This window comes from Numenius arquata, chromosome 16 (assembly GCF_964106895.1).
Source record: "Numenius arquata chromosome 16, bNumArq3.hap1.1, whole genome shotgun sequence".
NCBI lineage: Eukaryota > Metazoa > Chordata > Aves > Charadriiformes > Scolopacidae > Numenius > Numenius arquata.
Window position 1 is genome coordinate 3592383 of NC_133591.1, and position 11525 is coordinate 3603907.

Here is an 11525-nt window from a genome sequence, read left to right on the forward strand (position 1 = left end):
AATTGACTTAATCTTCTCTGCAGGTTGGTGCAGAGCCAGAAGAGACAGTTTTTGATTGTCTTTAAAGGGTATTAAAAAAAAAAAAAATGCTGAAAAAGTTTGCTTGCTTTTCCTTCTCGCATGCTGTTTGTGCAAAACCTTCCCCCCCTCCTGCTCTTCCTCTGAGACCCAAACCTCTCCACACCACCGTGGCGTGACTTCAGCGTGACTTCACTTCCTCGATAGCAAACAAACCAGCCATGTTAACTTAAAAAAAAAAAAAGAAAAACAACACCCCGAAACCCTCACAAGTGGGAGAGTTGATGAACTATTACTGGTGTCCAATTAATTTTGCAATATTTTAAGATTTCCTTTGTGTACTCATCCCGAGTCCTCACCTTCAGCAATCTGGGTCCTGTGTCCAAAGTGAAAGTTCCTTAATTTGCCCCCGTGAATCTCATTCCATCCCACGCTGCAGACAGACACCCCACCCCAGGCAGGAATGAGTGGGCCAGGTCGCTTGGGAGCCTACCCTGACCTTTTACACTCCTAGCTTTTTTTTCTTTTGCAATACCAAGCAGGATTATTAGGTCAATAGTTTCTGTAATCTGCAGAGGATTACACTGGTCTGCAGCTGCTGTAAACTATAGGGGCTTTCCCTTCAAGAGAAAAAAAAAAAAATCTGACTGTACTCCAGAGGCTTTTAAAAAATCCTTTTCATTGGTATTTTGCCTCTAATACCTCCCTTTCCTCTCCCACTCGCTGGCTCACATTTAAACTTGGTCCTGGAGTTTTCTGGCACGCAAATTACTTTGCTGTGAAGCTGATCTTGCAGAGAAGGATCCCTGCACCATTCCTGGTTGAGAGAGCGCAGACCAGAGACAGGGATTTCAGGGACCCGGTCCCTTCGCTCCGGCTGCCCCTCAGCAGGGAGAAAGCTTGGCTCCAGCTGCAGGTGTAGAAGCTGCTCTGACCCTGCTGCTGTCCCTGTGTGGCTTGTCCCCAGGTCACGCTTGAACCAGAAGCTTGTGCTGCTCCTGGGTCTTTTTGTGAATAAATTCAATTTTCAAAGATTCCCCCTCAAAAGGCGTGAGGCGGAGTGAGTTGGGGTCACTTGATGACAGTGAGGTCACTTGATCACACCATTTCTCTCAGGGGAAGAAATGCCTGTGTTCATCAAGGCTTGTCATTTTTAAGGGCTCCTGGAATAACCAGGTGTCTGGCTCCCTGCTTAATCCTTGGTGTGACATCAATTTGAGTAGGTCGGTCTTGGCTGTCATGGCTTTTTCATCATCTAGTGGAGAAGTGGTTTGGGTGATTTTTTTTCTGGTTTTTTTTTTTTTTATTCCCACATCAGCTGTGCCCCAGCATCCACCTGCCAGGCAGAGCTGTTGGACACCAGCTGCTCGTGTCGAGCATCTTCTGCCCTTGCACTGGTGTCACCTAATGTCCCTGGCTCCCCTGCATTGCCTCTTCTCCTGGGGTCTCCCAGCTCTCACATTCTCTTCCCAGCTTTTACTGCATTAGGTAATACCTATTTTTTGCATTACATCAGTGCTTATGATTGTGAGGGCTTTGGAGGTGGTTCATCTGAGAGACCCGCACACAGGTATGACATTAAGTGCAGGTACCCGTTTTAGGAGACTGATGTTAAAGTTCTCCCGTCAGCAGACGTGTTTTGAACTGTTGCTACTGTCAGCGTCAGGTTGTTAAGCCCTGACTGGCAAGGAGAAAGCTGCTTCTGTAAAATTTGATGGCTTTGTAACTCAGTTTTCTCACGTAATGGGCGGGTGATGTGGTTTGTTGCAGTTCACGAGGCCTGTTGTGTTTCGGCACAACCCTCGGAGCGAGCTGTGGCTGCAGCCGGTAGCAAAGCTGGTGGGATGGGATGTGAGCAGGACAACGTCCTGCTTTTCTAGTTTGCAACCCCATTTTTAAAACGTGATTGCTGGTAAAAGTCTTGGATTATAGAATTTTATTGCTAGCGCTGGTCCGTCAGGCAGGAAGAGAAAGAGGGATTTTTCAACCCTTGCAGAGAAAGTCTCTGCTGAGGTTGTGTCTCCACCGCAGGTCGTTCTTTCTGGGATGCTGAGGGTGGTGGGAGGAACGGCACCGAGAGCCACGTCAGTGAAAAGGGAAATCATTTTAGGGTTATTTAGAGGTGAGCTGGTACGCGCTGAGAATTTTTGCGTCTTGGTGGGTTTTATTTAAGCAGCAGCTGGCTCTGCGAGAAGGGAGGAACTGGGATTAGCGCAAAAATCCATGTTGCCCTCACGCATGTCTGTCTGCATCGCTTCCAAAATCCGCTGGGCTCACATCTACTGGCGCTGACAGCTCGCTTGGGCATCGTGGGCAGGGTCTGGCTGCCCTATTCTCTTCCTCCAGAAAAAAGCAAACAATAGAAGGCGAAGCAAATGTGCTCTAATGCTGCCACCTATCTATAGGTAGCTATAATTGCTCACTGACGGGCTTTCCATTTAATTTTTTAATATGCTCTATGTAGGTCAAATTCAGTTCAAAGATGCTTGTCCAGTGCTGAATTGCAGGAATAGTTTTAGCAGGGCTGATCCTGCCTTGGGGCATGGGGTGATGGGTTTTGTCTCTCCCATCCCTGCTCCCTGCCGGTTGCAGAAGCTGCCTCCTTCGGTGTGTAAACCTGCTCTGACTCCGCAGCTGGAATTTCAGCGCTCTGTGATCCTTGGGGGTCTGTTCCTCCTCCTGAGGGCAGTTTCCTGAAGATCCTTGCAACAGAAGGGTTGTGTAACCAAGCAGGCAAGAAGCAAACAGGCAGTTTGCTGCATTTGAAGGTAGTCTCTGCAATGCTGACTTGAGCTGCTTTAACCTTTGCCAGGACCAAACTGCTCTTCCCCAGTTAAATGGCATCTGAAAGGAGGCTCTAAATGTAATGAGAAAATTGTAATTGCCAGCATGTCTAAAAAAATAAGAAGTAGGCATCAGTACAGCTGCAATGTCATCCCTGGAAGGAACAAGCATAATTTGAAAAGACAGCAGCTTGTTCAGATGGAATTTGAGCTGCAAGGCAAATTGTTTTTTGAATCCTCCTCAGGCAGCACCTGAGATGAATGGATCTCTGGACACAGCAATAATGGGGCGTTTGCAGCGTAAGTAGCCGGTGGTTCTGTGCTGGCAGCGTGAGCGAGGAAGGATGTTACGCACAGAGCAGCCGAAGGTTTATTGGTGGCTGGGAACGATTCCCTCCCCGTTTCTCTCTTCCTGTTTATATCGAGAAGTGACAGGTCGGAGTTCTGCCGTGGCGTAGCGCAGGATGCAGGAAGCAAATGAGTGACGGTGCTCTTCAGAGGGGATGGCCCTTGGCTAACTGTCTTTCCTTTCCCTTTTCCAGGTGTGGCAGATTCCCGAGAACGGACTCACCCTGTCCCTGACAGAGCCGGTGGTCGTGTTAGAAGGCCATTCCAAGAGAGTCGGCATCGTGTCTTGGCACCCGACGGCACGCAACGTGCTGCTCAGTGCAGGTACGCTGCCTCGGGGCTGTGGGGGGGCCAACAAGCATCTCTCTCTCACCTTTTCCTTCACGCCAAGCGTTTGGGGGAAGAGCTTGTTGACTCCTTTTCCTTCTTTCCTCTGCCAGCTGCTTAGGGCCAGCGAGTCACAAGACTAACAGCAGAACACTGGGACACATGGCTCATAGCCTCCTCCTTATCTTGGCCTTTTCTTATCTTCAGTTTACAGGGACAAGAACCAGGAAATTGTCTGGAGGCATGAATTACAGTATTAAAATTGTTCCAGACTTTATTTGATCTCCAAGTTTCATCCGCTGATAACTATTTATGTCTGCACTCTCCTCATCCCTGTTTTTTTATGCTTTTTTATAAAAGACCCAACTGTTTCTCCTTTTCACTGATCCCTGCAAGGTGTCCCAGAGTCTGGCTGCTGCTTCCACAACCTTTCATTTTCAGCATTTGCCAGATTGTCTCCCTGACTGGCAGGGTCTATGCAATGAGCCTCTTTTGACCACTGAAAAACAGTCACATCATTATGGAAATTAAAGTCATTATCCATTAGCACGGTCTGAGGCTTTCATAGCATGACCTTTAGGTTAGAGCCCAGTAAAAGCAGCCAGTCCTTTCAGCTGGACTGTCAGATGAGCTGTGTGTTTTCTGTTGATATTAAATGCTTTTTGAGGTACCAGTTTGATTTTGATCTGGTTTCCCCAAAAATGCTTGGAGTCGCAGACCTTGTGGCAGTTAATCTAATAAAAGGAGAAGGTGATTTTTCTTACATAGCTTTCTCAGACTCCTTTCTCACAAGCAGTGAGATGTGTGTGTCCAGGCAGTCCAGCCAGGATTACTCCTAAGAAACCCAGAGGAGAATGGATGCAGTCAGGTCATCGCAGTCTGCAGGGTTCCTCTTGGTGACAACAAACTGATTTTGGATGTCTTTCCCACCCCTTAGGAGCTCAGAGTGATTGTTATCTTTTGCCTCGTTACATGTTTTAACCTCTCGGGAGCCTTAGGAGAAATTGCTCAGTCACACATTGTGTTTCCTTCCCTTACCTGGTCCTCCAGTCCTGTCCTTTGTTTTGCTGTCATCTTGTCTTAGGTTTTATTCTTTGTCTTTTCGCTGTCCGGTCCTTGAACAAACCCACCCACCTGATGGCTGTAGTCCTTGTGAAACTGCTGACCTCAGCTTTTCCTGCCTGACTTTTTTTTTTCTCTTTGTTTTGCTGTTTCTCCTGCTGTCACTTGCCTGTTTTCCATCCGTGCCACTTTTACCCTTTCTGCCACAGATCTCTCTGACCTGAGAAGGCAATGACTGGCTGACAGCCGGTGTTCTCATGTATAGAGTTGTAAGAACATCGCTTCTTTGCACTTGGCACCTCTTGCTCTGTAGTCCTGCAGTTGAGCCAAGACCCAGGAGCTCCTGCACAAAGCTCCTGCCGTACCAGCAGCCAGGGCACACTTTCCCAGATCTTCTTCAGCTTCTTTCTCCTGCTTTTCCCTTCAGCTTCCTCTCCTGTCCCTCCTGCCCGCCCCTTGCGTGCTGTGGGAGCAGTGCCCAAATACTCCCACGTAAACTGCCTTTGTTTGGGATGGCTACAGCACCTCTGAGAAGGTGCTCAGTGCTTTCAAGGGAGGAATTTGGTGCCTTCTCTGGCTGCTTGGTCCCTGCCCTCAGCCTGGATTTGAGTGAGGATGTGCTGCCTGGGGCTTCATGTACATGATGGTGCACAGAGCATGTTTAAGAGTCAGCATTTGAAGCTCTGGAGCCACAGCAGATTTTATACCTTGATTTTATACCTGCTGCTGTTTTGGGGTGGGGTTTTTGGGGTTTTTTTTTCTGTATGCACCATTGTTGTGACTTTAGCTGTTATTTTCCCTTTTAGGTTGTGATAATGCAATCATCATCTGGAACGTGGGAACAGGTGAAGCCCTCATAAACCTGGATGACATGCACGTCGATATGATTTTCAATGTGAGCTGGAATCGCAATGGCAGCCTAATCTGTACAGCTTCCAAAGACAAAAAAGTTCGAGTTATTGACCCCAGGAAACAAGAAATTGTTGCTGTAAGTTTGCATGATAATTAAAGAAGCAACTGGGTTTCACTCCAGCAGAGAGTAGCAAGAGCTTATAAAGAACCTTTTTGCCTAGTCTATGCCATGTTTAGTTGTGTTTTTCAAAGTGAGGAAAAAATTGCAGGAGGGATAGCAGTGGTTGAGGGATTTGTCTGGGTTTATTGGGATTAGTGTTTGAACTAGGATTTTAGGGCTTGGTTTTAAAACCTGCAGGAGTGTAATTCCACATCTAATCCTTTTGTATAATTACAGTTCCAAAGTTGTGTATGTAAAGTGGAGATTTAGCAGCCTGCGTATGTGTCGTAGCTTGCAAAGAAGTCTTCCTTCAGCCTTGCAAGAGTCTGATAGGCAAAACTGAAATGAGACAGGAATGACCACTTCTTTTGTAGTTTAGTAATTGGTTTCTTCCCTCAAGCATCGGGCAAAGATAGTTGGATGTTGCTCCACGTAGTCGGCATCCTGCGTGGAGGAGCGGTGTGTCCTGCCAGGGATTCTGTGCAGGTGGAAGAGAAGCCACCACCAGGTGGGCTTCCTGTTCCTTGCTAGAGGCTGATCTGTAAATCTCTTTCAGGAGAAAGAGAAAACCCACGAAGGAGCCCGGCCCATGCGAGCCATTTTCCTCGCTGATGGAAACATCTTCACAACCGGCTTCAGCCGCATGAGCGAACGGCAGCTTGCCCTTTGGAACCCGGTAGGTTCCTCTCCCGTTATTACTTGGCTGTTGTCTTGCAGATCAAGGCAGCAACAGTCCCGTCACACTGGCACAAGACGCTCGTTAACATGACTGTCACATCTTTGCCTTGACTGTGAATTTTCTTGGGTCCTGCTTTTATTGCATTTTGTGATTAAAACGTCCCTGGGAAACGAATATGCTTGTGAACGTTTACAGCGTTTGTTATTGTAACACACAGATCTTTCAGGGTGGTGAAGACACCGCTATGTGTTCACTAGCTACAAAGAACTGTTAATAATTTAGGTCTCATGTGAACATGAGCTTTTCCATTCTTCATTAACATCACTGGCATTTTTTTATTTCCAGAAAAACATGGAGGAGCCCATAGCCCTTCATGAGATGGACACCAGCAACGGGGTCCTGCTGCCCTTCTACGATCCAGATACCAACATTATTTACTTGTGTGGCAAGGTAAGGGAGAAGCTTTTGGAATGACTGGGTGTGTGAAGAGGGAGACTCCTGTTGATTGAAATGTGAAATGTTCCCCAAGTGTCTCAAGTGAGAAAGGTAGAACCAAAAGTTAGCCCTGCAGCGATGGCCAGAGCTGCAGACAAATCAGGCTGCTCTGAAATCGGTTTGATCCCCGCTCTGCAGGACCATACAGAGACCCTGTGAAGGTCTGGTATGTAATTGGATGTTTCTTTGAGACGGATTTTACTTAGGTGAAGTTGCTCTTAATACAACAAGTCAGGTACCATCATCAAAACATTCTTTGTTGGTGTTGACCTGAAGGATCGTTCGTTAGTGTGGGAGGAAGGTACGTTTTAGATGTTATCCTCCTTGTGCTTAAAGATGAGGGAGCATGTAGCAACATTTACAGTAATTTTGTGGGGTTAAATAATAGAAAACTGGAATCATGTGCTCCTTTCTAAAAGCAATTTGTAGGCCTAAAGTGCCCGCTTCTGAATGCCGCAGCTTTGGACTTCCTACAAATGGGAGCCAAAGACAAGACGAACAAGTAATTACAAAGGAGGATCCATACAAGTACATTCAAGAATCCCATCTTTGTAAACAGCTAATGAGAAATACTTGTTTTATATCTGCTACCTCTTCTGCTGTTTCAGAGGTGCTAGTGTAGTAGAATCAAATTCCAGTCTGCCTGGAGTCAAAGAGAGACTGGTTTATAGCCTTTATAGCCGTGTGGCTATCGAGAAGGCAGCAGCGTGCTGTCTGACAGCGACTGCTGTGAGCAGCCTGAGATCAGACATATTTGACTGGCAAGAAGTTGGAAGTTTTAGCCTGAAAAATTAAAAAATACAGCTGTAAACTGTGCGTTACTCTGTGGCGATGTTCCTTGAAGGAAAGGCTATGGGTTGAGGCCAATGGCTGCCAGCTTCGCAGGGAGGGTATGGGGAGCACGAGCCCCTCCAGCCCCTGGAGTGGTCCCCCTCTCGTTTCTTGCAGGGTGACAGCAGCATTCGCTACTTCGAGATCACGGACGAATCCCCCTACGTTCACTACCTCAACACCTTCAGCAGCAAAGAGCCGCAGAGGGGCATGGGGTTCATGCCAAAGAGGGGCCTTGATGTGAACAAGTGTGAGATTGCCAGGTAAGCAGAGAGGCTGTTGCGGGGGTGGTGTCACCTTAGCAGGCTACCCCCATCGCCAGCTCAGCTGCTCAGAAATGGAAAAGTCCTGCTGCTGCACCCGCACCTTCCTACAGTGCACATCAGCCAGTTTTCTGTGGGCAGGGGAGGAGTGGGGCAGGAGGGGAAGGGGCTGGGAGCCTTCTGTTAAAACCCATTTTGTTTTCACCCTTGGTTTGCTGGCAAACCGAGTGCTGCTGGGTGTAGGAGCCCACTGTTGGAAAGACCTCTCTGCCACATTCCTGCTTTGTTGGGACCTGTGACATGAAGCGATACTGCTGCTGGGCATAACATGATAGAACCTCAAAATATGCTGGGATTTAGGTTGAGTCTGTTACAAATAAATGAGTGATATCGAGCGGAATACGTTGTCTGCAGAAAACTTAGCATCAGTGGTTACAGCCTATGCTGTCAACATATCGATGATAAGCTTTTGGTGCCTAAGTCTGATATCAGCCTCCAGCTTGTAGACAGCAAGCGGGTCAGAAGCCAGTTTTGGGAATTTAAAGAGTAATTAGAGCAGCAATGCAGTGAGCAGAGTGTAGCTCTGGTAAAGGAAGGTGGCACCTCAGGAAAGCAGGTTTGTGTCACTGCTTCTGGTACACGGCTGGCAGGGAATGTGCTGGATGTTGCCCCTGAAGCCTTTTGATGCTCCCTGGATTATTAACAAAAGCAGGAGCCCCTGACAGGGAGCAGGGGCTGCACTTGCCTAAAGCACATGAGCATTTCAGCAGCAGCGCCCGGTGGCCAGGCTTGAGGACCATGGGGTTTGTGGCACTGCAAGGGGTGACCGGAGCGTGGAAACACATGTGAGCAGAAGGCTGGCTAGTGTGTCCTACTCATGCTGCTGTGCGTGAGCAGCAGAACCGAGGCCTCCTTTGCATGGCGTTGGCTGTCCTCACCTCCAAGTCGCAGCTTTCCTTTTCCTTTCAAAGGTTCTTCAAGCTTCACGAGAGGAAATGTGAGCCCATCATCATGACGGTTCCTCGAAAGGTGAGCCCTATGTGCTGGTTATGTGGTTTGAAGCCACCTCATGCCTTCCAGCACCAAAGTGCTTGACCAATTCGTCTCTTTTGGCTTGCAGTCGGACCTCTTTCAGGATGACCTGTACCCTGATACAGCTGGCCCAGAAGCAGCTCTGGAAGCAGAGGAGTGGTTTGAGGGGAAGAACGCCGATCCCCTTCTCATCTCCTTGAAGCATGGGTACATTCCAGGCAAGAACAGGGATCTCAAGGTGGTCAAGAAGAACATACTGGACAACAAGCCTGCTGCGAACAAGAAAAGTGATCTCATAAATGCTCCAAAGAAAGCAGCTGATGCCTCAAACTCTGTGAGTACAATCCACAAGCTTTTGGGGAGTAGTGGCCTGAGACGTGATTATCAGGGTGCTGCAGCTTCAGAAATAGTTATAACAACGCTCGAGCATGTGTGACTCAAGTACCCTGGGACTTGGGTGCTGGTGGGTGACCTGGAGTTGGGGTGATACTTGTGGTGTTCCAGGCAAGGTTTCTGTAGCTGTGGAAGATTACTGGGAACTGTGACACAGAGGAAAGCTTTACTCGTCGTTCCAGCCGCCCATCTGCTTGGGAGAGCTTCTGTTCCCCTCTTCTTTGTGTTGGTTTTTCCCCAGAGAGATTGTAGAGTCTCTGTCTCTGGAGATATTCAAAACCCACCTCGATGGGTTCCTGTCCAACCTGCTCTGGGTGACCCTGCTTTGGCAGGGGGATTGGACTAGATGATGTCCAGAGGTCCCTTCCAACCCATTCTGTGATTCTGTGAAAACCCGGTGCAGAGGGTGGGACAAATAAACCTTAAACTAGGCAGGTCCAGAAGGAGGTTGTACAAGTCTGTAATTGGGGGCTGTGTCTAATGTGGGGCATAGTAATATGTGGAATTGATGGCCGTCAGTCAAGTAGGTCCTTAAACATGGTTAAAGAGCAGATACTGGTCCAGTATGTCCTTGAAGTGGCCCAGTGGCCACTTCATCCCAGTGGCCGCAGTGCCTGTGCCAGTATGGCTTCCGAGGGTCCAAGTCAGAGCAGCCCCTTGCTTTGAAATCCCCCCTCCGCAGAGCGCGTCCCACCAGCTCTCCCAGCGAATCCGTGTCGTGTCTTGTCTTGTCTTCCAGCAAAACGAAGCCAAATTGGATGAGATTTTGAAAGAGCTGAAATCGATAAAAGACACGATCACCAACCAAGACGAGCGCATTTCCAAGCTGGAGCAGCAGATGGCAAAGATCGCGGACTGAGCGGGGCGAGCGGCGCTGGCCCCGCCGCCAGCCCAGGCACATTCCAGTTCCCCAGTTCGGCAAGCAGCAGCCTGCAGCATTCCAGTACGAGCTTTCCTGTTCTCCTAAATTCACGTCAACGAGAGCCGATGATTAAAAGCCAAGCTTTTTAGTGAAAGATTTTTTTTTTTCCTGATGTTTTAATGAATTTATGTGACTGTGTCAAACAAGTCAAAAAGAATAAGTGCTACTTTTACAGTCTTTTTTTTTTTTTCTCCAGATGTTATGAATTCTTGAAAACAAATCCATTCTGACTTTCAATGTTGTGCCCAAATATCTTTTTCTAGATTTAGGGACCAATGCCACATTGTTCTTAACCATTTTTTAAAGTTGCCAAAAAAAAAAAAAAAAAGTTGCTTTTTATTTTTCTTATTTGCCACTTTGCAGTATTTGTGTTTTACATTTAAAGGGACAGCACTGCGTGTGTGTGCGTGCGTGTGTGTGTGTGTGTGTCTGGTGGGTGTTTATACTGTTCAGAGAACAAAACTGAAGCTATTTTGTATAAATCTTCCATTTGGAACAATCAGATCGGTTCCCATCGCAGCGTGGCCCAGGCTGCTGCCGAGACCCCTCAGAGATGGTGCGAGCTGCCTTTCCTGCCTCCCCCACGTGTCCCGATCACCGCTGTCTGACAGCTTGAAGGGAAAAAAAAAAAAAACCAACATAGTTGTGAGTGAGGTGAATTGTGCCACAAAACGCCTCTTCTCCTTTTATACCCTACAGAATTTTTAAACTAGCATCATGTTGCCCTTTTAAAATAGTCCTGTGGTTTGGATTCCTCTGCCCATGTCCGAAAGGTAGAGGAACGTTTTATTTCCCAGTTTGGTTTTTTTTTCTATTATTTTGAGGCAGAAGTTACTTTCATGCAGGGAATGTTTTTTACCTTTACCTGTGGAGTCCAAAGTTTAAGGTGAGCCGTGGGACACTCGCAGTCACCGGGTCACAGTGAATCATAGAATCATAGAATGGCTAAGGTTGGAAAGGACCTTAAAGATCATCTAGTTCCAACCCCCCTGCCATGGGCAGGGACACCTCTCACTAGAGCAGGTTGCTCAAAGCCCCATCCAGCCTGGCCTTGGTGTCTCTTTCAGCTGTTTGCGTTGCTGTAAATACTTGTTTCTGCACCGCCACCCTCTTGGGCTCATTGGCTTTAAGAAGCTTTTAAAAATCTGCCAGCTTTCAGTTCCCTGGCCCCTCACCTCAGTTCTGATGTTAGAAATTCATTCTCTGCTTCTGAAGCAGCTTGAGCAGGACCTGGGTGACTTTATTATGATGGGTCTCTGGAAACAAAATGCCTCCATTAATTTTTTTTTTTTTTTTTATAATTTCTTTTTCCTCTCCGTCATTCCTGCCTCACCACCCCACCATGCCCTAAAACTTTGTA

General features: G+C 47.6%; 1 protein-coding gene across 2 annotated transcripts in view; it reads left to right on the forward strand.

Moving 5' to 3' along the window:
- The window catches only part of CORO1C (coronin 1C), a 52203-nt gene extending 41691 nt beyond the window's left edge, over positions 1–10512 (forward strand). For both annotated transcript variants that reach the window (XM_074159717.1, XM_074159718.1), the window contains exons 4-11: positions 3344–3473; positions 5345–5526; positions 6107–6226; positions 6575–6679; positions 7673–7818; positions 8790–8847; positions 8939–9184; positions 9983–10512. In XM_074159717.1, the coding sequence (XP_074015818.1) occupies positions 3344–3473; positions 5345–5526; positions 6107–6226; positions 6575–6679; positions 7673–7818; positions 8790–8847; positions 8939–9184; positions 9983–10102 (1107 nt within the window). In that variant the 3' untranslated portion in view covers positions 10103–10512. The remainder of the gene's footprint in view (positions 1–3343; positions 3474–5344; positions 5527–6106; positions 6227–6574; positions 6680–7672; positions 7819–8789; positions 8848–8938; positions 9185–9982) is intronic.
- The last annotated feature ends 1013 nt before the right edge of the window (positions 10513–11525 follow it).